Source organism: Alexandromys fortis, unplaced genomic scaffold (genome assembly GCF_014885135.2).
Source record: "Alexandromys fortis isolate MF-2015 unplaced genomic scaffold, M_Fortis_MF-2015_v1.1 scaffold_76, whole genome shotgun sequence".
Taxonomy (NCBI): Eukaryota; Metazoa; Chordata; class Mammalia; order Rodentia; family Cricetidae; genus Alexandromys; species Alexandromys fortis.
This window is the reverse complement of record NW_026067997.1, coordinates 314,053-339,410: the sequence shown is the minus strand read 5'-3', so window position 1 is coordinate 339,410 and position 25,358 is coordinate 314,053. Positions and strand designations below refer to the sequence as shown.

Here is a 25,358-nt window from a genome sequence, read left to right as displayed (position 1 = left end):
TTGGAAGAGATCTCTCAGGCTATATTGCTTCTTGATAGCCATCTCTGTATAAAGTTTGCATAGAAGCAAGATTTTTGAAAATTCTAGATGAGCCAGTTCAGTTCGGAGCTGCATTGCTAACACTTCTGAAAAAGGAGCTCACTCTTCCTCTCTAGTGAGATTTTAGAGTGAAATGTCAAGTTTCAAAGTCTACCAAGGATAAGAATAAAATCCTCTCTTTACGTGTTGATCAAGTATTTAATAGTACTTAGTTTATATATTGGAAACCTGCATTGTTCCGGGCATCTCAGTTTGCTTGCTGTTGTTATGATAGAAAACCCCATGACCAAAAGCAACTTGCAGAGGAAAGGGCTTAGTTTGTGTTACAGGTCCAGGTAAAGTCTGTCACCAGGGGAAGTCACGATGGGGGGGGGGGGGACACCTGGAACAAGCACTGAAGCAGAGGCTGTGGATGGATGCTGTCTATTGGCTGCCTCTCCATGGCTTGATTGGTTTGCTTTCTTATATGACCCAGGACCATATGCCCACATCAGTCATTAAGAAAATATTCTACAAACTTGCCTATAAGCAATCTGATGGAGGCTCTCTCTCTCCCCCACTCCTCTTTAAATATGTGTGAGTGTTATACCTGTATGTGCGTCTGTGCACTACATGTGTGCACGGTGGTCACAGAGACCAGAAGAGAAGGTTGGATCCCCTGGAACTGGAGTTACAGACAGTTGTTAGCCACAGTGTGGGTGCTAGGAATAGAATCTAGGTCCTCTGGAAGAGCAGCTGGTGCGCTTAAACACTGGGCCATCTCGCCAGCCCTGAAGGAATTTTCTCAATTGAACTTCCTCTTCCCAGAGAGCTCTATCTTGTGTCAGATTGGCACCATAACAACAGGAAAGACGGACAGCTGGGCCCCTGGATGTTGAAAGCATCCAGGCATGTTAACCGGGAGGGTGATTGTCAGACTCAGAGGTAGGCTGTACTTTAAGAAGCTCTGTCAATATGGTGGTCTCTGATTAATTCCTTGACCTCTGTGACTATTCCAGGTGAAACACACATGTATAAAGAGGCAAAGCTAACATCCATAAATGAGAGAAAACATTGATGTTTGACCTTCTGGGTCTGGGCTGCCTCACTCAGAATGATCGTTTCCAATTCCATCCAGCTCCTTGAAATCTGCATAATTTCATAATTTCACTTTTCAAAATACAGGATAATATCCTGTTGTGTAAATGTACCACATTTTTATTATCTATCATCCCATTGATAGACTGCTAGGTTGTTTCCATTTCTTGGCCATTGTGACTAGAGCAGCAAAGAACGCAGATGCGCAGGTACCTCTATAGTAGGATATAGAGTCCTTTGGGAAAATTCCCAGCAGTGGTGTGGCTTGATCATGTGGCAGAGCTATTCCTGGCTTTTTAAGGAGCCCCCCAAACTAATTTCCATAATGGCCACACCAGTTCACACCCCCACCAGCAGTGTCATCCCCCCCCCCCTTTCCCCACAGCCTCACCGGCACATGCCCTCATATGTTCTCTGGTTCTTTTGTTGTTTGCTTGCTTGTTTGGTTTTTAATCTTAGCCATTCTGAGGGGGGATCCAGTGACATCTCAGAGTAGCTTTAGCTTGCAACTCCCTGTTGTAGAAGCGGATGAGTGCAGTGTGTCTGGATGGAAATTGGGCACAGTAGCAGAGGACCAAACATTGGCCTGCTTTGCTGATGTGGGAGGTGGATCAGTAAATTCTGTGGTTTCTGAAAACGAACACTTCTTACACTTTCTGCATGGGCACAGCTTCAGAAGCAAGCGTTATGCATGTAGTATTTACTCCGAGGTTGTGTTTCTCCAAATCCCTGGAAGAACACTCAAATAAATCTACTAAGCTTTTCTTTACGATTAAGGGCTATGATACTTTAACATTTGATCACTATTGTATTTTCAGTTTTAATAATGATAAATCAATTGATAAAATAATACAATGTTAAACTCAGTGGGTCACATACAAAAAAAGAAGACATGAAAGTAGCGGGGAGTTGGTGGGAAGGTCTCTAGGGGGTAAAAACAACTGAAACTGACGCTCTCTCTGTTTATATATGAAACAGAGAAACGATAAAAAAAAAGAGAAAAGAAAAGAAAAAGAAAATAAACAAGCAGAAGTATAGAATGCAATGTGTGATCTGTATTCATCAATTATATTTTTCTTCTGCAGATGATAATATCATTACTTTGAAAATTATTTTATCTATTGGTTAATGTCATTAAGTTTTATTATCTATACTATTTTGTGTGGTAGCTACTAGATAGCTGTGAATATGTAAACTGAAGGTATTTAAAGTTAAATGAAGTCCAAAACTCAAATTCTCATTCATCCTGACCGCGTTTCATGGGCTTCACAGCCCCGTGTGCCTGATGGACACCGTCACAGCACAGAGCGGCCTACCTTTCCAACATTGGAGACAGTAGCACTGATGGCCAGTTGTCACGGTTATTTAGACGTTCTCTGGGTGTGTTTCTGTGTGTCTCAGACACCCATCCAGCTCCTTGACACCCGAAATGTGCTCATTTCTTACCACGGTCCTCCTTTTCTCTTCCAGTTTAAAAGGATGCTGAATCGGGAGCTCACCCATCTCTCCGAAATGAGTCGGTCAGGGAACCAGGTGTCGGAGTACATCTCGAACACATTCTTAGGTGAGAACAGCCTTGTGCAACTTAACACTGGCCTTAGGCCTGTTTGTTTGCTTGCTTGTGTTTAGAGGGCAGTTAAGAGTTTAACTTATTTTGGAAACCAAGTATATGCTAGAAATTCTTTTTTATACATAATGTTAATAAGTTGAGACATTAAGTGTTTGAGAATCAGAATCAATCTGGGGTGATATGGCATACTCTCACCTATCTGTCTATCTGTCTGTCTGTCTACCTATCTATCTGAAGTACAAGATATCAAGCCCACAGCCTAGCACATGCTAGGCAAGCAGTATAACGCCGAGCCACCTTCCTAGCAAGGTCTTTTCACAATACTAGTTATGAAATATTTATCATGATATTTATTCACTCCTGCATCAAACACATTTTTGTTAAAGGCCACCACGGCTGGGCACTGGAAAAATAATGAATTAGAAATGGTCCCTGCCAGGTGCAGTTCCTAAGGGAAGCTTTTGGACTTAGCCCAGTGCAGCTTTGTGAGACAGGTTAGAAGGCAGAAAGAATTGGCGCTAAGTGAAAATTAATCACTTGAGTTCCTCTTTGATAGGAGGATTCACTTTCAAAACAAAATTGTTGTGTATTAAGGAGTGAACTCCTGTGCAGGTGATTGTTAAACCAATACTGTACGAGGATGCTGTCAGGCCACTCACCGCCTTCACAGAGGTGAATGCATTGAGACGCCGTATGTCTAGAGCATTTACTGTAGACAGTAGCATGTATGCCTCTACTTACATAGTGTTGTGGATTGTCTGAGGTCCCTCCGAGACTTGGCGACACTGTAGACATTTCCTTCCTACCGCACAGAGAGGGAAAGTAGAAGTCCGCAGGTCTTTCTGGGGTACCGCTTAGGCTCTCTTGGTGTGACTCACTGCGATTATTTAGCTCTTGAATTCCTAGGCTGCTGTTCTTCATCTATTTGCATATATCAATATGTTGAAACTGGCGTTCTTAGTTGGAAAGGTTGTTTTCCAACCTCTAAATGAAATCCCAGTGGGAATGGGATCGGTGGACACATCGAGTACTCTGCTCTCTTTAAGCTGGCTGTCGTATCTTGCAGCCTTCTTCAAGGATAGTCTATCAAAGTGGTCTTGTAAATAAAGTCGAATTTGTTCCATGTTGTGTTTGAGGATATCAACTTGTCTTCAACTCTAAAAGTAAAAATAGTGTTTGGGAATCATTTTCTAGACTGTAGAGTGATCAATTGTACTTTGTTCATTTATATGCTGTGTGATTACAAAAAATAAAGTTGAAGTAATAATAAATTCTGTCTTTCTTAAGATAAGCAACATGAAGTGGAAATTCCCTCTCCGACTCAGAAGGAGAAGGAGAAAAAGAAAAGGCCGATGTCTCAGATCAGTGGGGTCAAGAAGTTGATGCACAGCTCGAGCCTGACTAATTCATGCATCCCAAGGTTTGGGGTTAAAACGGAACAGGAGGATGTTCTGGCCAAGGTACTTTCATTTCAAAGATCACGGCAGGATTTGTTTCCGTGAATTCTCTTTCTTTTAAGCGGATGGAAGAGTTCATTAATTTTATCATCTTTAAAATTATTTTGGAGTCAGGCATAGTGGCGCATGCCTTTAATCCCAGTACTCAGGAGGCAGAGGCAGGCAAATCTCTGTGAGCTCAAGGCCAGTCTGGTCTACAGAGTTAGTTCCAGGACGTCCAGGATTACGTAGCGAGACCCTGTCTCAAAACAGCACAAAACAAAACAACAACAGACCTATTTTGTTTCCTTTTGAGTGTGTGTGTGTATGTATTTGTCGCACATGAACACACATACACACACATGAGCGCAGTGCCAATGGTTGCCTGAAGAGGGCATCAGATTCCCTGTACCTGGGGTTATAAGAGTTATAAAATTGGGTGCCAAGAACAGAAGTCAAGTCCTCGGGAAGAGCAACAACTGCTTTTAACCTCTGAGCCATCTCTCCTTGGTCTGAAGGTTGGAAGATCACGTCACATGCTGTATAAATTATTAGATTTTATTAATATGTAGATTTAGATCTGTGATTTGATTGATATGTCTTGGATTCTTGTTTGCTTGCTTCTTTCTTTACTTTTAAGCATTTTGATTTGAGTTTTTTTGGGGCCTCTTTTTGAAGAATTCAAAATCTGTCGTCTGTTCTGGAGCTTAGACTAGGTAGATTCTGTGCTTGGATTTTAACTATGGAAGAAATTATTTGAGATCAATAATGAAAGCATATGAATGTGATTTACTATCAGAGTCACGATTAATCAGTATTTGGTTTTCAGTTCATTTAAGTGAACTTGCCTTAAATTTGACTGTGTTTACATGTCCCATCCTTTACATTTAAAATGAGTGGGTTTTTTTTTTAACTTTAGTAATATTCCTCATTGAAGTCAGTTATTTTTAAATGCTTCTGTTTATTCTCACCTCCTGCTCACCGTTGTCTTCTCTGGGTGTTTTTCTTCCCCTAGGAACTAGAAGACGTGAACAAGTGGGGTCTCCATGTCTTCAGAATAGCAGAGCTGTCTGGAAACCGGCCCCTGACTGTTATCATGCACACCATCTTTCAGGTAACCAAGGGGCTGTCATTTGCTTCCGCTGTGACAGCATCCCCAAGAAAATCCCTCTAGGAGGAGGAGTGATTAGTTCTGGTTCCGTTTCTGAGGGTCTGGTCAGCTACTCTGTGGCCTCGAGGCTGTGATAAGGCAGACCACGGGGGGGGGGGGGGTAGAAAATGTGGTACCGTCAAAAGAGGCTCCGCTGAGGTTAACAGATCCAGGGAGAGGAGTAGAGCAGGGGCAGGGAAGAGGCAATCATCCTGGGACAAAACGAACTCTCCAAAGGCCTGCACCCAGTGGCCTGCTTCTTTCCACTGGGCCCTACTTCCTGGTTGTCCACTGCGCTGAGAATTCATTAATGAAGCTAGTAGCCTCCTTGTCCAATCACCTGTTAGCAATAACGCTTCAACGATCCGGCATTGGGGTCATTTTTTCCCCCAGACTGCCCAGCCTTTAAGCTCCGCATCCGGCATTATACAGTCTACTCATCCCCTGACTGACTTTGATGGCTCTGTTTTATTGTTCCTTTATAAGGAACAAATAATAATAAATAGGAGTGTGTGTAAAACACACATAGCTGTATTTGTCTCTATTTAAGAACTATGGGGAATGGAAACAGTGTATTGACAACAGTGACTGACTTTCTCGACAAACAAGCCCCTGCTGGCTCACGGAGAAAATAGTTTCTTGAGTATATTTTTAGTAGGCTGCCATCGTTTCTATATCTACTTCTTGTTCTTGCCTTTGTACCACGTGAGGGAGGGATGTCACTGAGAAGCTGGGGCTGGTGCCTTGGGACTAGGAGCGTAGGGCTGGCAGCCGACTCCCAACACTGTACCCCTCAGATGCAGGATTGTTGGTCTCAGCAGGACAGCTCAGTGGTGGGTGCCTGCCAGAGCTTCTGCCCTGCCCAGATAGCTCCGTTTCCTTCTATAGATGTAAGAAAACACAGTTTGGTGTCTGGGCTGTCTGTAGGCAACACCAGCCTGTGATTCTCTTTTACCGCACTCGGGCAAATGAGTTTTACTAGAAAGACAAAAATGTTAAGAAGATTTCTTTTCTTACAGGAACGGGATTTATTGAAAACATTTAAAATTCCAGTAGACACTTTAATTACGTATCTGATGACTCTGGAGGACCATTACCATGCCGACGTGGCCTATCACAACAACATCCATGCTGCAGATGTCGTCCAGTCCACGCATGTGCTCTTGTCTACCCCTGCGCTGGAGGTCAGGCTGCTTTCTAAGATCTCACTCACCCTCACTAGCTGCTTAGAAAGAGCTCTTTTTCTCTTTGACGTCAACAGGGTGTCAGTGCAGACAAGAGCTGACTTCCCTGGAAATACACTGGCTGACTTAGAAAGAGGAGAAAAATCATGGTTAATAAAGCCCAGATCGTTTGATGAATTCTGTCTGGGAGAATTGGTCAACGATTTGGGGACCCATCTGTTTGTAATACTGCATCTTTGAAGTGGCCCAGCAGTCAGTGTGCACACACATCTGGCTTGTTGACTCCTCGTTGGGTTGTTTTCTGGAACTTTAGTTTCATGGCTGAAACTCAAAGGACAGTCATGTTTTTAAAACATAAGCAGCATCTTAATAACTTTCCAAGAATTTTATTAGAAGGAACTGTCTTTTTAAATTTTCCAAATCCTAGGAAGTTATTCCGTTAAGTCTTTCATAAAGGAATTTAATTTCCATAATCATCAGAGGGAAAGATTTTCATTTGCTGTGTAGTGTAGACTCTTCTTGTAAACTTTTGCATATGCCTCATCATTTGGCTGAGTTGTTCCCAGCTGGGGGTGATTTCTTCCCTGCTCTCCTTCTCCACCCCGAGACCCAGGCACATTGGGGGAATTCCTGGAAACGGTGTTGGTTGTACATGCCCCTAGCATGCTGTGAATCAAGATGAGGAATTCCCTAAACAGCCGGATAATGGGCACGGTGCTCTACTCACAGCGTTGATGGCACTGAGGCTGAGAACTGGTGATTTGGGCGACAGGAAGATGAGAGAAAGGAATTCCTTTTCATAATTCTGTGGGTGTCGTTGATGTTACTCTCAGAGTATCATTTGAGCTGCTTAGAAGCTCATATTTCCTTCCAGTATTGTTTCAGACCCTCTAATATTTTTTTTTAAACTATAATGAACAAGAGTGATTTTTGCCATGATGTCTAAAATGCTTTGCTTGGAAGCCAAAGTTTAAAGACTCACCCAAAGGGCCACTGCTTGCTGGAGCATAGTAAGGTGCTGCCAGGCCTCTCCCCCCACGTTCCCTCTGAATGTGGGGGTTGATCTCACTTGTTTATGTGATGCTCTCACTCATACCTTCCTAGAATGGCATAGTAATATTTCCTGTGCTGTTGGCTTCCCAGGCGGTGTTCACAGACTTGGAGATTCTCGCGGCCATTTTCGCCAGTGCAATACATGACGTGGATCATCCCGGTGTGTCAAATCAGTTTCTGATCAATACAAGTAAGTGAGACCTATTTTTTTTGGGGGGGGGGGGTGTGCGTTTTAAAAAATATAACTGAGTGAGTTTTGTAAGTCCGTGTTCCTCCAGGGCCATGCTGTGCTTTGGACATGTGCAAATGTGTTTGAGAAATAGTGTAACACTACTTTATCTCTGCATATGATCGTGGCCTCTTGCAAAGCGGGCAGTTGGTGTGTGAACATTATCTGTGTGCTCTAGGCCGTCTCGAAAAGTCGCTTATTACGGTATTTCTGCAGAAGGCAATCAGAGGTGAAAGTGTGTGCAGCGGTGTGGGTAGACCCGTGAAAGCATGTGCCTGGACAAGGGTGTGGGTAGCCCATAGGAACCAACACTAAGCCTCCGTCGACCTACAGATCACTAATCCCCATTGGAAACTGTAGCTCTCCGTCCCCACCGTCACAGATCCCAGCCCCCTCGGTTTCTTTTCAGATCTCTCTGTGGAAGTCACAGGAACTGAGTTTCTAGCCTCTTGTCTTTGACTCTTCACTATCATTTCAGCCCCCAGCGACCTCTCAGCGTGTCAAGAGATAGCTCTGTGTCTAGAAATGTAAGGAGTTCTAGAGGATCAGGTCGTGACCTCTCTGATACACAGCAAGCATCTGTAAGGGTGTCTAGAGAAGGGTTTAACGTTACCTAAATGCTTGAATTTACTAGGTAAATGGCTTAACTCTACTAGGACTTAATTCTTTCCCACTGTGCTATGGTAGGTTAATGTTGTAAGTTCCCCTTTATATGAAGGGAAATGCAAAGCGGTGACTCTTTTTCATGTGAAAAAACTTTCTTCTGCTCAAACTGTGGGTTACACTGTCTTGTGTACTGTGGAAATCTGGCTAGCCTAGGATCAGGGCCTTCACAGCTTCCAGCATTACCGTAACAGGACTTAAAGAGAGACTGTGCCTTGAAAGGCTTAATTCAGGTCTGGAAGATTGTTTAGAAGATTGTTTAGATCCACATTTGTGCCCTTAAATAACCTCCGTAGAAACAGAACAAAATACACGCTAGTGATTCACAAATGGATCCAAGCTCGGAGGTCAGAGGACCCAGGTGCCTCCTGGGATGTGTGGTTGGCAGACCACATTTGGGGTGTTAGTGTTAGGTGCTTACTGGTCAGATAAGATCACATTCCTTGTTCCCCTTGCTTTATGAGAACCTGTAACAGGGCTCTTCCAGGAGTCATGAAACATTTACATAACTGTTATCACCATTGACTCTATTAGGGGCAGTGCTTGCTTTGTTCTGCAGTTCAGGGGAGAGGGAGCATTTTCTGAAAAGGCCTGATAGGTCACATGGTGCAGTGTATCCTGGTACTTTCTTTCAATCTGGCCTGATTCAGTATTTTGAGACTCAAGCATTTCTTGGTATGTTCTTATTGGTATAGATTTCAACAAATACTGTTGAAATAAGGAGCGGCGGGGCTGCGTCCCCAGCACCCCGGCCGCCTGCTAGCTTATGCCTGAAATAACAACACACAAACTGTATTCATTTAAAGACTGCTTGGCCCATTTCTATCTAGCCTCTTCTAGGCTAATTCTCGCATCCTGGACTAGCCCATTTCTAATCATCTGTGTAAGCACCCCAAGGTGCGCTTACCGGGAAGATTCTAGTCTCCGTCCATCCTGGGTCGGAGTTTCATCACGTGTGCCGGGGAGAGCAAAAGCAGGGCCTCTGCTCCAGAGAGCAGAGCTGTCGAGTCTACCCGGGAGAGCTGAGCATGGCGTCTCTGCTCCAGAGAGCAGAGCTGTCGAGTCTACCCGGGAGAGCTGAGCATGGCGTCTCTGCTCCAGAGAGCAGAGCTGTCGGGTCTGAGCTCACTTCCTCTTCCTCCCACCGATGTTTTAACCTATCAGGGCCAAGGAGTTTCTTTATTGCTTAACCAATGAAATCAACAGATTGATATATGACACTCCCACATCAAAATACATAAATATACCTTGTTTAGATTTAATTTTTGACATGTAAGAAAGACATTGTCTCTCTAAGTTAGTAACACCAAACACTGAAAGACTATTTCCTTTGCATTCTTCCATATATGCTATTGTGTGTTCCCTTACAGTGGCGCCAGAATTAGGAACAGACGACACATTTAAGTCAGTCATAATAAAGTCAGTCTTTCGAGTAGTCTGCTGTCCTTTTGAAGGATAACAGGGACAAGTCCTGTTTCTTTCTGTGAAACCCCCAAACCCAGTTGGGACTTGGCTGGCACCGGTGGGACCGTGGTGGGCAGCAGGGCATCTGTGGAGTCTGTCGTCTCTGCTAGCATAGTTCCATCCTCTAAAGATTGAGAGCCAATAAAGCAGATAGGGGAAAACACGGAGGATGCCTGTAAACGTAGAGAAGCGTCCAGTGGTGTCTGTTTGGTACGTTTTTCTGGTGACAGTGCCTAGGTAGAGAGCTGATAACCAGTCCTGTTTCTGGAAGTGAATTCCTTCTAGCGTTGTGATGATCGGTGGGACCACAGCCACATGGGAAGCCCTGGGTTCCGAGAGCCACTCTTGTCGGGTTGTGGTGAGGCAATGAGTCTTCAGCAGTGCAGCGTCGTCCACAGACACGTTCCAGGGCTGATCAGAGTCGCCGCCTCTGCTTTGAGCGGTGACCACAGCTTGCACTCTTGCCTCCCTCCCCCCCTTTTCTCCTTTCCACTAAGACACACGGTTTATATGCACAGCATGCAGCAGACGAATCTCTGGCGACCTTAAAAATAACAAATACAAGACCTTTAAGAAATAATTTGTCAAAATTATGTGTTTATTTTTCTTGGGTAGTAACCCTTCAGAGCGAGACTTAAGTTTTTGTTTTCTCTGGCATTCATGAGTGAGTCAGGCAAGCACACTCTCAACCTCTTGACTCAGAGCTGGCCCTTCCAACAGCCAAAGCCAAAGGTTGAAGCTGGTTCTTGTTACAAAGAAATCTTGAGTTTTCGTCGTCATTTCATACCCACAGTTAGATGGCTGTATCTCTTAAGGCGTAGTGAACTTAAAAAGGCGCGTCCCAGGGTATACTTACTGTTGGCGTGATTTGCAGTGCGGTCATGCCCCTGCCTCTTAACTGTGATCTTAGACTTGATGTGTTAGTTTGGGGACCGCATGGTTTCATACTGTGGGTATCTGTGCTTATTGAAAGCACGTGGAGGTTCTGAGAACAGGGCGATCATTTCTACATGGCAGAGATGATGAGACGTGGCCATTTGGGACTTTAGTATACAATGGATGCCTTAAGGACGTAGAGGTCTGTGGACACAGGGCCTAGAGAAATTGAAACTCCAGGTGGAATGCTGCTGTATTCTCGTGAAGACAGTGCAGATAAAGCAACCCAGAAAGTGCAAAAAGCTTCATAAAGCTTTGACTGCACCATACGAAAGGTATTTATGGTGAAAAGATCATTTGACTTTCAAGTTTTATTTTCTGAAAACGTAAACGGTGTGAAAGGTACCGAACATGAATGGTGTTATATTTTACTTGGAAAGAGTATGCTTTGTTTATAGGAAAGATGCCCGAGTTTGGGGAGGAAGATTCATTCCCACTCATTGGTATTCAAAGCTTGTGTCTTTGGGTTTCCGAGAGCAGAGAGACATTACATCAGAGTAAGCCGGAGTGGAATCTAGATGCCAGTATATGTACTTTACAGAGATTAGCAAGCTCTCATATCATTTTCACCGTTTCCCATGGCTGTGGTCGTGGTTTATATTGAGATCTTTGTCTATGCAAACCTTTGAGATAAGGACAAAATCATTTTTGACAATTATGATTATGCAGAGAACAGGGCCGAGCAAGGTCTTGCTCATAATAACTTGCGTTGTGCTATAAGAGACAACTTAATAAGTGATATCTCGAGATGAAACTCCATGCAGGAGGAAGCCAGGCAGGGTCAGGGCATGGAGCGCAGATGAAGTGAGGGGGAGAGGGTAGTTTCAGAAACATGTTATTTAGAAGTCTTTTATATTAAAAGAGTATACTTTATAACAATTTCACACTAACATTTTACATGTATGTCTAAATACTTTGATTTTATGTCATGATGTTATCATACATGTACATAATAGACCTTGATTTAACCCTCCCTCCACCACTGCCCTCTCTTTCCTGTCCTTCTTCACCCCGGCTCCTTTCAGTAACCATTACACAGATGACTGTTTCGTGCCTCCAGTGACGCAGAGACATAATGGAGCCTGCTGTCCTGTCAAACACTGGGCTGAGCCCAGCTAAGTGACAGGAGTGGAGAGAGGGCGTGGCTTTCACTCTTGGTGTAATCCCCCACCCCCCTACCCCTATCCCACCCCTCACCCCTGCACTCTGACCTGCTCCCGGCCTGCGTGGCTTCACCCAGATCTTCTTCTCACATGTAGCAAGTTCCAGACAGGCCAGGGCTTACATAGTGGATGATCTTCATTGAAAAGTAGAAGACACACAGATGAATCAACTTGACTCTGTTAATTAACACTAAATCACCCATTTCCTTCAGAGGCTGCCACTTTGAAAGTATATACTGTGAGTAAAGTCTCTCATTTTATACCTTTCGGAAATATTGCTTCCTTTGATCCAACAGAAAGCCTAGATGCATTTACATTTCCCTTATAGTTACGCCACCTACATTCTATCTCCTGAACGCTTGCCGGTTCTGAGCTTTGGACAGCTTAAGTTCAATTTATCTAAATTTTTGAAATTTTTGTAGAGCTCTTTTTTAGGCCATCACATTTCTCCCACGTTGCAATTAGCACTGTAGAAGAAAATTCATCTAAGTCTATTTACCCTGCCACAAGATTAACAGGAAATTCTTGCCCTTAGCGCACGACCGCAGCATTGGCAAAGTGACAGCAGGCAGGCTTTGCCCTCCGCAAGCTCACAGTCTAAGATGTACAGTTACTAGGGCTACCTAGAGAACTGGAAAATCTTAATTTGCGGTGAGCCCAATGGAATGTTTCTGCGTGAAGTTAGCATCTGAATTAGCAGACTGAGAACAGAGCACCCTGACCCAGGTGAATGGGCACCAATATAGATGGGGTGAAGGGAGGCAAATGGCATTCTTAATCAGAACTGGGACATGTGTTGTCCCCTGCTCTCAGACATCAGTGCTGCTGGTTTGCAGAGCTCCCGACTGGAGCTGGCACTTCCTTCCTTCCCTCTCTCTCACCTCATTCCCTGTCTCGGGTCTTTGGAAGGACTGAGTTGCCAGTGACTTCTTCACTCTCCAGCTTGTACAAGGCCTGAAGATTGAGGCCATTCTTGGCTTCTATAAGAACCTGAGCTAATTCCTGCAGTAAACAGAGAGGAATGTATATATCTGTATCTGTCCTTCAGGCTATGTGTCACTGTGGAAGCATGACTCTTGGAGACCTGGCTTTGAAAGGTGATATAGGAGGAGTGGAATTCTAAGGATGCATTTTCTGGGTTGCTTTGTGTGTTTCTAGCGCTGTCTCATCTCTTGGATTTGAAACACTGATCATTCTATTTCTTGTAGTAAAGAACATACTGATAAGGCTGTATTATGAAGTATATTCAGAGATACTCACGATGAGCCTCAGGTACTTCATATCAACCCCTGGTAGGATATGAGATTCTGAGTGATTCCATATCTTCCCAGCACTTCTTAGGAGATTCGGGAAGGTGATGACATTGCTTGGTTGCTCCCAATGTCACTGGACCAAACGCTTGTTGAAAATGATGAGCCCTGGGATGGGAATTCCCAGATCAGACACACGTCAATGGCTTGTGTTTCTGGGTGTGTCAGGACAAGAGCCGCCTTTGCTGCACTCGCAGGAATAAATTGCTGAAAGTCCAAGTCAGAATCACTTCCCATGACTGGCTCAAGTACAGTGAGCTCCCAGCTTTCCTAGGACATCTGCTGATGGTAAAATGACCTTGGTTGGGAAATAGATTCAGCCAAAGTCCAGGAGCTCCATCCCTTAGTGAAATATAGAAGGGTCCAGTGGTAGGGCATGCTGGGCCATCCCTTCTAAGGTGGAAGAATAATTACATACCACACTTGCTACACCCGAGAGAGGACCTCATGATCCCCAGGCCTGGGTGGATTTGGGAGCCACATTCTCCTCACTGGGGTGTGTCACTCTGGCCTATTACCGAATGGCAGGAAAAACTGTTGCTAGCTTATTTCATGACTCAGAATAAAGGAAGTCTCTTTCTGGGTCTCCGCTGCCGTGCAAGTAAATGCCTTGTGACTTCACTGGTCCAGCGGTGCTTGGGCTTGCCAGTAGCAAACGGGGTGGTTGTTTGGAGCTATGTACAGCGCTCAGTAGGCGATTCATGGCACAGGATTGTAGGATTTTTGGAGCAAGGCCTTTTTTTCAAAATTAAAATAAGATAGAAACAGCTCAGCAATAAAACCGAAACAACAATTTTAAAAAAAAAAAAAAAGGCATTTTTTTCTCAAAAAGAAAAACCCAGGGCTGGGTGGATTCACTGTTAGCTCCTTTTTTAAAAATATTATAGCATCATCTTGAAATGAGGAGTCTGGAGACAGCTTGCCTTTAAATGAGTGTCCCAGCTGTGTGATGTTGACAATGCCACCTTTCCTAAGACTCACTTTCTTTGTTTATGAATGGCTATCACCTTCAGATCTTCCTAAGAGAGGGGTGAGCATTGAAGATACACCATGGCAACCACTTACAACACCAGGGCAGCTGAGTCCCCGGAATGTGGCGACTTTAGAATATTCTCTTCTCAGTGCTTTTAAGTTAGGAAGAAGGGAAGTGTCTAGTAGAAACCAGATGGCCAGAAGTAACCTTTAATTTTGTTTAGAGACTCAAGTCTCTAAGTAGGTTGGGAGGGTCAAGGAAGCAGACTACGTTCAGAGAGAAGAGCAGACTAGGAGCAATGCTCTCTAATGGTCCAGAGTGCTGGGATCGTGTTCAGCAATCAAGAATGATTTCATAGAACCCCTGACAGAAGAGTGGCTGGTCACCTAGCCTCTCCGCCCATCCTCCCACGCCTTATTTTCTCTGTGTACATTGTACTGCAGTGTGAACTTTATGGACTCTACTTACAAGTCCTGGGTTAGCATCTTTAGCAGGTGCTATAGACCCTTGCCTTCTGTCTTACATGTGACTAGTGCAATTTCAGTGACAAGTACAGAAAGTTAAATGATGACCCTGGGGTTCAATTTCTTAAATGCTAGTTTTTTTTTTTTTTATTTAAAACTAAGATTTTACTACCTGGTCCTGGTTGCCTTCAGTAGCATCAGACTGGAGCAGCTGATTACCCAGACTGAGTAGGTGATCTCCACAGGACAGATCACCTTTCTGGAGGCAGCACCCGCCCTGCCTCAGCTTGCCCTGCCTCTCTCTATAAATAAGAGGGAATATAAACCTGTTAGGATTCACCTGAACTTACAGAAATACTATGTTAATGCCCCTTATCTACATATATGTTTATTCTCCTAAAAGGACCCTGGTAGATGAAGTCATATTTATTTCTATGAGTTAGACATTATGCCTTCCTGCCAGCATTTGCTTGTTTAGTATGATTAAGATGTGTATATAACACTGTCTCGTGCTCAGATCCCATATCATTTTAAATTTCTGACTTCTACATGTTTATCCATGGGCTTTCATAGACTATTTAAAAGTAAATTTGATCCCTAGCATGGGAAAGAGCAAGACTTAGTCAGACATTACCTTTCAACGGTATTGATTTTTCCAGACAAAATAAAAGTGAACCATAAACTTGCACATCTCCTCCGGAAGCTCTGCACTCTCCTGTTTCTGGTGTGGAGAGCAGTGGATTAGATGTGCTCTTTTGTGTGTAGTTCTCCTGAGATCATAGGGTCTCCTTGGAGAGCACATCCCAAGCCTCCTTTGTCCTAACTCCTTCAAAGCAATCAGTAAGTCGTCTGATGCTTGCTCTCAGAAGAAGCCACTGGGTGTATTTTTTTAGGGCCTTAGTGACAGTGAAGATTGAATGACTGTGCTCTCAATCTTGACAGCTACACAAGGAAGCAAAATAAAGTGTCTTGAAACTCTTAAAGATCAGTTAAGAGCACTGGCTGCTCTTGCAGAGGACCAGGGTTCGAAATCCAGCACCCACAGGGCAACTCTCAATGTGTAACCCCAGTTCCAGGGGAGCCTATGCAGGCATCGGGCATGCATATGGTACAGATACACACATTCAGGCAAAACACTTAGACACATAAAGATAAATCTTAAAAACCAAAGGCTTCCTATATCCAGGTCTGCTGCTTATGGGACTAGGAAGAGGCAGAGTATCTTCCTGCCATTAATCCACAGATCTGAAACAATACTTGAAGTACAGAATCTCTCTATCACGAGTCTGTAGATGGGTGTGCACAGGGTGTGCGGAGCCACGAGCAGGCAGGCAGGAAGGCAGTTCACACTCTTAGAGCACTGAGCATGGCCAGAAACACTTGTGGTGTGTGTGTGTGTGTGTGTGTGTGTGTGTGTGAAGGGGGCAGGGGGTCATTTAGAAGGACAAGCACTATGAGCAAACCAAATACTGGGACTTGCTCTGTGTATAAACAGCCTTGCACCCGTGATCCGACCACCATATCAGGGCAAGTGTTCCACAGTGATCAGGAAACGACACCTCCTGCCTAGGATGTGGTGCGGGTGTTAGGAATAATGCCACAGTCTGTTGGGCTGATAGCTGATTCTGAAAAGATACTGGTCCACTTCTTCCACTCCAGAGAATTGCCTGAAAGGACCGCCTAGCAGTCAAATTGCAATCGCCTCCTAAGATCTGGGCTTTCTTTCGGTTCTTAGATTATTTGACATGTTTGCTTGTGGGTGATGGAAAAGACATTCAGAGACAACTATATCCTAAACACAAGGCATCAAAAATCTTGGGGGTTTGTTTCCAGACCAGCCTCTAACTCGTTATCCTCCTGTCTCAGCTCCTGGAGTTACCGTACAGTTTGAAGAGTGAGAGAGACACTAAGTAAGTAGCCTTGGTGACATTGCCCCTGCTCCTTCTTCCAGACTCAGAACTTGCCTTGATGTACAACGACTCCTCCGTCCTCGAGAACCATCACTTGGCCGTGGGTTTCAAGTTGCTCCAAGAAGAAAACTGTGACATTTTCCAGAATCTGACCAAAAAGCAAAGACAATCTTTAAGGAAAATGGTCATTGACATTGTGAGTATCTAACAAAACTGATTCACGTTCTTAAGAGATGATACAGGGCTAGATTGGGACATGGACCTGTCGAAACTGCCTCTGCTGCCCCTGGCAGTATTTGACTATAATAGCATCTCTGTTCTTAACAGTTGGGATTTAAGACCAGCAGCATCCGTCAGACCCCTGCAGGCTCCCTGATCTCTGCAAGCCCCGAGTCCTGGCCAGTTGCTTCTGCGGGCCTCCTCATAGTGCCCCTGACCCCTTGGTTCCTCCGATCCTTCCCCCCCCCCCATTCTCTGCAGAACTCCCCAAGCTCCATCTAATATTTGGTGTTATGCTGAGTAGCTTCCTATTCTTGTGGCATTGCTAACAGAGGATCAGGGGCTGTCTGACTCTTTTGCCTACTTGTGAGACCCTTTTCCTCCTTTCTCGGTTGTCTCCTCCAGCCCTGATGTGATATTGTGTGCCTAGTCTTATTGAAAATAGCTATGCCATGTATGGGTGTTTGGTTGATGTCCCTGGGAGGCCAACTCTTTTCTGAGAGGAAGTGGAGGGGTGTGGAAATGGCAGAGAAGAGAGACTTGGGGAGATGGGAGGGAGGGGAAACTCTAGTCAGGATATAATATATGAGAGGAACGTAAACCAGAAGACTTAGTATGCAGGCTGTTTTCTTCTCTTGGCCAGTGACAGGCAGAGAAGAATGACTCAGCAAATACAGGCCATTCCCTGCAGCTCCAGCAGAGTCTGTCCACCTCCCACCCACACAGAAATCCCCTCAACTAGACTCTTTTCCCTGCGTACATTATTCAGAGGAATCTCTGGGTAGTATAAAATTATACTTAAGTTTTTAAAATTTTTATATTAGCATTGATCTTACAGTTTATCCTTTTTGTTTTTACAAATCAATCCCAGTTCCCCTTCTCACCTCTCCCCTACTACTTCCCCACCAGCTTCTCAGAGATGGTAAGGCCTCCCCTGGGAAGTCAATTAAGTCCTACCATCACCTCCTTAAAGCAGGACCAAGCAACTCCTTACCCCCACCCCACTTCCCAGTGCCTAGGCTAAGGTATCTTTCCATAGAGAATGGGCCCCACAATAGGGTTAGATTTAAATTACACTTACTAATTTCTGTTTGGGTATGTGTGCACGCACACACTCCCTGGTGTACCTGTGGACTCAGAGGATGGTTTGTGGGAATCATTTCTTTTCCTTCCACCGCCTGGGTCCTAAAGATGAGATTCAGATCGCAGCCTTGGTGACAAGCACCTTTACCCACAGAGCCATCTCGTCAGCTCCCGGTGTACACTTTTACCTTTATGTTTGTTGTTCATAGGGAGACATCATTCCTCCTAGATCAGCAAAACAAACCAACCCAAATATTTTGTATCCCAAGTGTATCTGAGTAGCCTTGAATCAGCTAGGTACAGTATGGCTCCCTAGTTCAGAACAAACACAGGAAGTAAGATGGTGTATTTATCTTGAAAGTGGTGGCCAGGTACTTCAGGTTTCTGTGTTGTATGTGTTTTTCTGGGCTCTGGGAAAACTTGAGAGCCAAGAGGAAAAGAGCTCCCCATTTCCACATGTCAGTAGAATTCAGTGTTTCTCTCTTCCTTTTCGGACTCAAAATAATCTCTCTGTCCCTTGGCAGTTTTGTTTTGTTTTTTCTTCCTTTCGGCCTTCTTCCCTCATGAAATAATCTTTGCCTTGCCAGGTACTTGCGACAGACATGTCAAAGCACATGAACCTGCTGGCTGATTTGAAGACGATGGTGGAAACGAAGAAGGTGACAAGTTCTGGTGTCCTCCTCCTCGACAACTATTCTGACAGGATCCAGGTAAGTTGGCGTCTGTGTTTGCTCTTTATGCATACGTCAGTGACTCTCTGTCCCATCTCGTATGTCCAGAAGCTACGGGCAGGATCTTTATCTTTTTTTTTTAATTGAGAAACATGGTTTTTGTACAATATTTTTCTGATCATAGCTTTCCCTCCCCACCTTCACGCCGAGCCTTCCTGCCTCCCCACCCACTCAACCCCCAAGTCCTTTCCTCCCTTTCATTTAGAAAGCAAAACAGAATTTAAAAAAAAATACAAGAAACACATATAAAGAAAATCCATACAAGCACACAATTAGAAGTCATAATATACAGGCAAAAGACAGATGAGACAAAGAAAACACGTACCCAGTCCTTTGTACTTAAACAGGTAAAATCTTATTGACCTGTTTATTTGCATATACAATAACAACAACTTAACATCCAAAGACCAGCCATTTAAGCATCTTTGGAATTTGATAATTCATGAACGCAGTGTCTCTCATGACACTTAGGTGCAGAAATGGCATAATTCAGAACTATTAATCAAGTGTGAGCCACAGAGCTCCCCCCCCCCCCATGGTTGAGCCGTTTGTAATAAGCCTGACACCACATGTATTTTTAAGCGTCATGGTCACCTGATGCAGATGCTGAGTAAAGAATGCCTCCGCCCGCCTTAGGTCCTGCAGAACATGGTGCACTGTGCAGATCTGAGCAACCCCACGAAGCCGCTCCAGCTGTACCGCCAGTGGACGGACCGGATAATGGAGGAGTTTTTCCGCCAGGGGGACCGGGAGCGGGAACGTGGCATGGAGATCAGTCCCATGTGTGACAAGCACAACGCCTCTGTGGAAAAATCACAGGTAAAGCCCCAACTCGGAGAACGGGCTGAGCCGCAGCTGAAGCGGTTGGCTGTTCTAGCTTCACACCTCCCTGCGTTTTATGTTTTCCTTTTTGTTAATTAATTTGGATTTGACACGGTAGATTTCACTGCTGTTGATGAGCCAAAGACTCTTAGGATTTACAGTCATACAGCCACACATATTTTACTATAATTCATTCGTGTGACTATAGTCATCTATTGTACTTCTGTAAATAGAATGCTTGGCTTATTTCAGTTATCTGGGTTCTCTACAAACTGACTATTCTCAAATAAGGTCCAGGCCCCAGGCCCAACTATGTAAACAGCTGAAAAAAAAATGAAAATGAAATTTTTGCCCTGGCAATGCTGAAGCATGCATGGACAGCCCGTATATGGAGGTATATGGAGGTTGAACTTGTCCATATTGGGCTTCATGGTCTAAGCTGATGACCACTGACCAAGTCTCTTCCTCAAGAGGGCACCAGATCTCATTACACACAGTTGTGAGCTGCCATGCAGTTGCTGGGAATTGAACTCAGGACCTTTGGAAGAATAGGCAGTGCTCTTAGCTGCTGAGCTATCTCTCAGTCCATGTAAATAACTAGTATTCTCTATATTGTAAGCATCCTTTGAACTAAGAGTTCTAACTTTGGCTAGCTAGTAGCAACACTTACACCATCTGTTGGCTCCCAATAGTGATGAATGTACCGAACCCAAGTTAGTAGTCTTGTATGCAGGCTCGATGGGGAACCATGGTCTGGTTGAGTCTGGTTGAGCCTTTTGGAGGTTCTAAGTCCCCACTGAATTTTTCTTTTCTTTTCTGACCAGGTGGGCTTCATAGACTATATCGTTCATCCACTCTGGGAGACATGGGCAGACCTCGTCCACCCTGATGCCCAGGACATTTTGGACACTTTGGAGGACAATCGTGAGTGGTACCAGAGCACAATCCCCCAGAGCCCCTCCCCTGCACCCGACGACCAAGAGGAGGGCCGGCAGGGCCAAACTGAAAAATTCCAGTTTGAACTAACTTTGGAGGAAGACGGCGAGTCAGACACTGAGAAGGACAGCGGAAGTCAAGTGGAGGAAGACACCAGCTGCAGCGACTCCAAGACGCTGTGCACTCAAGACTCAGAGTCCACAGAAATTCCCCTGGATGAGCAGGTCGAAGAGGAGGCTGTAGCAGAGGAGGAGGCAAGCCAGCCCGAAACTTGTGTCATAGACGATGGCTGTCCTGACACGTAACAGTGTAAAGACTGTCTCACTTTTTTTTTTTGTTTTTAGTAGAAAAAAAAAATTGTTTCCAAAGTGCATGTCACATGCCACAACCATGGTCACACCTCACTATCATCTGCCAGGACGTTTGTTGAACAAAACTGACCTTGAACTACTCAGTCTGGCGCTCAGGAATACCGCAACCAGTTCTTTCACCTCCATGTCATCGGAGCAAGGGGGAACCGTCGTCACGAACACGATTTTGACGTGATTCTCAGCTTGGCAGAGCTGACAGAGCAGAGAAAACCAACTCCATCTGTTTTTGAGGGAGCTTGGCTCATCGGGCTGCCCCAAAGTAGATGTAGATGGCAGGATTTCTTCCTGGTTTGTTTGCAGAAATTTTAAAGAAGGAAGGCACTTGAGGGACGGAGTGAACTCGCAGACGAAGCAATGAAAGTGTCATGAACAGGACACAGCGTCAGTCTGTGCCCAGGAGGAGGATGAGCCGCAGAAATTGCATAATTTTCTAATTTCAAGTCTTCCTGATACATGACTGAACAGTGTGGTTCAGTGAGCCGCACTCACCTCTACATTTTGTATGATATGTAAAACAGATTTTTTGTAGAGCTTACTTTTATTATTAAATGTATTGAGGTATTATATTTAAAAAAAAACTGTTCAGAACTTCATCTGCCACTGGTTATTTTTTTCTAAGGAGTAACTTGCAAGTTTTCAGTACAGATCAGTGCTACTACACTGGATAAATCTCATTTACAAATTTTACTTGCACCTTAGAGTTCATAGCAATTAACTGATTTGTAGTGATCTCTTGTTTTATATACCAATGACTTCCATACCTTAAAACAGAGAAACAACTTTCTGTTGCCGGAAACCCTTTTTGTAAGTGTCAGTTGACTCCCGTCTCTTATTTCAGTCCTCCCCCCCCCCCAACCAGGAGAATTGCTCTCCGTCACATCCGTGGTGTGCGAAGTGAGTATTTATTCTGTAATCCTTTCTGTGCATTCTGTCAAATGTGTCTTAAGCCTCCTGGAAGCTCAGTCCTCAGTTGGTGTTGTCTGAAGTCAATGGGGCGATATAGAAATACCCAGTAGCTGAGAGTCGGTCTGTTTCAGGCATCTTCCTACCTACTGCCTTCTGATGCCTTTTTCTTTTTCTGTGTCCCTTACAGTCACGACACATTCGCCCAGCAGTTTTACTGTTGCTCACAGCCGGGTACAATAAGAGAGACATTTGTCCTCCACTGTACTGTCTAATGTGTGTTCCAGCCTCTGCCCGTGTTCTAGGTGGGGTCCTGTCAAGGGTGTCAGTGTCGTTAGGGTTGACGTTCCTTTCTGCCACACGGTTCTGTGTCATCACTAGCTTTTCCCTCTGGGGTTGCGGAGGGAAACACGCTAAGCGTGCATTCGCAGTTCTGAAGAATGCTAGCAGACTCTCTCAGCCAGGACCGGGACAACTGTGGTTTGAACTGCCCATGGACGTAAGACCTCCATGAGGAGTGTCCCTGGAAAGTCACTCTAAGGGTAGCAGCTCCTCTCCCAGAAAATTGCCATCAATTATTATCGCTCCATAAACTTGCCCTATAGGAAGGACTACTTCAGACACACAGAATTGATGGTGCCACTGGCACCAGGGCGGGGTAGTTATACAATGCAATCTAAAACCTTGGCTTGACAGACCCTGCCTCAATACAATATTAAGAGGGAATTCCAGATTTCAGCCCCAGAAATTCTATTGATTTTTATATATTAACTCCCAGTGTTAACTTGCTGATCATAGTCCGCCTCAGGCAGCATATGTATAGTCTGAGACTTAGGTGGATCCTCGGAGTTTGGAGGCCATGTTAATTTTTTCTTTTTGGCATCCGACCAAATGGGGGGAGTAAAAGGGAGGGTGGCATATAACTAAATGAAAAATCGTAAGTCTGAAAAAACATACCTAAAACTTCTCAAGGAAGTTGTGGGCTAGTCACTGAGAAAGTAAGTCGTCAGCCAGGGAAATCACCCAAGCTGAACCGAAACCCTGCTTCAATCTCTTTAGTCCCAAGGATGCTTAGAACCTTTGCTACAAAAAAAGGTTTCTGATCTTTACCATAGGACAGGATAAGCATCAAATAACTGACCGCTGGAGTGCCAGCTTCCCTTCCTCGTAAAGAGCAAACGGAGCATAATCCGCCTCGTGTGACCAGACTTTTCACAAGACATTTGGGCACCTGTTTCTCTTTTCATTTTATGTATCCCTGAAGGGGCTCCCGAAGGAAGGGCAAAGAGTCTAGAGTTGAAAGATTTCCCCCTTCCTAAATCATTCTCGCTTCTTCCCCTCCCTCCGCGTGGCATTTCCCTCACAGAGTGCCTGCAGTCTTCACAATGAAAAGAACAGCAATATGTCAAACAGATTCATACCTGCCAGGGTTGGTAACCGCACTAACGGAGCCCGCGTTGGTTCTTAATGGCACTGTGTTACAACGGCAGCCACCGATGGACAATCAAGCTGTAGCAGACACATAATATCCAAGAGTAAGAGACTAGCGTCCTATACCTAATATCTGTTCACCACCCCTACCCCCCTTTACCGTGCCCCTTGCTCACTCACTCTCTCACCAAAGTGTGGTTCACAGTACACACTGCATTAAAAAGAGCATCTTTATACAAGTGGCTTTATTTCCTAAAATGCCATAAGAAAATGCAATATCTGGGTACTGTACGGGGGAAACCAAGTCCAAGTTTGCATAAAAACCAGTACATTTCAGCTTGCAAGTTACTGAAGGCGATAACGCTGTCTTCATTTTGTTTTCCTTCACATCAGTTCAAAGATACGAATAAACAGTATAGATAGAACAAAATGCAGATAAGGAAAGAAAAAAAAACTTGAATGAAACAGATTTTAAAGAAAGCTTTATGATAATTTTAATGCATTATTTATTTTCTGTGCCATGCATTTTTTTTTCTCACCAAATGACCTTACCTGTAATACAGTCTTGTTTGTCTGTTTACAACCGTGTATTTATTGCAATGTACATAATGTAATGTTAATTGTAAATTATCAGTTCTTATTAAAACATCGTCCCATGGTGGGATGGTGTTGACATATTTGGAAACTCTTGGTGAGAGAATGAATGGTGTGTATACATACTCCTTGTACATTTTTTCTTTTCTTCTGTAATATAGTCTTGTCATCATAGAGCTTGTTTATGGAAGATTCAAGAAAAATATAAAATACATAAAGATATATAAATTTAAATATCATAGCTGCAGGTCTTTGGTCCCAGGGCTGTGCCTTAACTGTAACCAATATTTTCTTCTGTTTTGCTGCATTACAAAGTAAGGTGATAGTGGCTTGGGCTGGGCGTTTTGTATCCACGCGCTTCCCTGATGGAATTTCTGGCAATAGCTGGATTTTACAAAGACTAGACATCACTGCTGGAGAACCTCCTGACACTTTTGAGATGCGTGCTCCTAAGCACCTGTTTCTATGGAGCATGGCTGCATGGATGGTGACTGTTTCCCAGCTGAATGCTGGGAGCCATTTCACTTGGACATACGGCATTGGTTTTCTTACTCCCAAACCTGTACTAGAGAAACGTACTTCTCCAGTGATTATAGAATGGCTTGTTGGCTTCTGGACCTTACAGGAAGATGAGTTTGATTTGAAACAGGAGGCATGGGTCACTCATCTTGGTTAGCCCTCAGCTCACCAGCTTCCTGTCATACCAAAAAATTATACAATTTTTAATACTATTTTTTTCTCCAAGATCAAATTTATATATGTATAATACATAATACACATGTATAATACATATACATACACACTGTTTGAATCTATACGTATGTATCCATGTAAATCATCTAACTTAAACATAGTTCTGTGACGATGCCAATTCCCATAATGTAACGAACTCATGTCTCTCTGAAATAGTTTCTGTAAAACGTCTGTCCTTGTAGGATTGTTAAGTGTGACCTTGCACAATGGCAAGTCCTGAAAGCCACGAGAGCTTCCTGGTGGAAAATGTGGCCACGTCACACTACAGCTCAGCCCTTAGCACGTGTGACACAGTGAAAAGACAGATTCTTTCTTTCTAGGAAAAATGAGCCTCCTGTTATCCTCCTGTTATTTTATTTTTTGACACAAACTGTAGATTTTAGCAGCCCTGGCCCAAAGGAATTTGATTACTTTTGTTTTAAACAGTACAAACGGAACACTATACTTACAAAATACATCCTTACAGATTTCAGTTTTTTTTTTAACTGTTTCCTTTCTTTGGGTGTGTTTTCCGCGTGGTAAACTGTGTGTGATCATCACAGATGGTGATTCTGTTAGTGGTTTCTTAGCCTCTCCTACAGCCCATGGGGATAGTACTGTACATCAATACCTTCATATAAAATTTTTATATGCAATGAAAATAAAAGCATGGGTTGATTCTGCCTAGTTATGATTTGGTCTTTTCCAGAGAAATCATGTTTTACATGGCATTTCACTCAGCACACATTTCCAGCAGTAGTGACCATTTTGTGATGTGACAGACTAGTTAGTGATCTCATATCAGGACAGATATTCATAACTGGGTGAAACCAAATGATGCTACTCTTTTGATATAAAAATCCCTCCGTTCACTTATATGACAGACAAGATGAAACACACTGCTTTCTAAGGAGG

At 44.0% G+C, this 25,358-nt stretch overlaps 1 protein-coding gene across 7 annotated transcripts in view; it reads left to right on the top strand.

Annotated features, from left to right (window-relative positions):
• Pde4d (phosphodiesterase 4D) overlaps nt 1–25,128 on the top strand; it is a 1,097,876-nt gene extending 1,072,748 nt beyond the window's left edge. For all 7 annotated transcript variants that reach the window (XM_050160342.1, XM_050160343.1, XM_050160344.1 and 4 more), the window contains 9 exons: nt 2,587–2,680; nt 3,974–4,146; nt 5,138–5,236; nt 6,292–6,456; nt 7,600–7,699; nt 16,663–16,817; nt 18,511–18,633; nt 19,291–19,473; nt 20,301–25,128. In XM_050160342.1, coding sequence (XP_050016299.1) covers nt 2,587–2,680; nt 3,974–4,146; nt 5,138–5,236; nt 6,292–6,456; nt 7,600–7,699; nt 16,663–16,817; nt 18,511–18,633; nt 19,291–19,473; nt 20,301–20,717 — 1,509 coding nt within the window. In that variant the 3' untranslated portion in view covers nt 20,718–25,128. The remainder of the gene's footprint in view (nt 1–2,586; nt 2,681–3,973; nt 4,147–5,137; nt 5,237–6,291; nt 6,457–7,599; nt 7,700–16,662; nt 16,818–18,510; nt 18,634–19,290; nt 19,474–20,300) is intronic.
• The last annotated feature ends 230 nt before the right edge of the window (nt 25,129–25,358 follow it).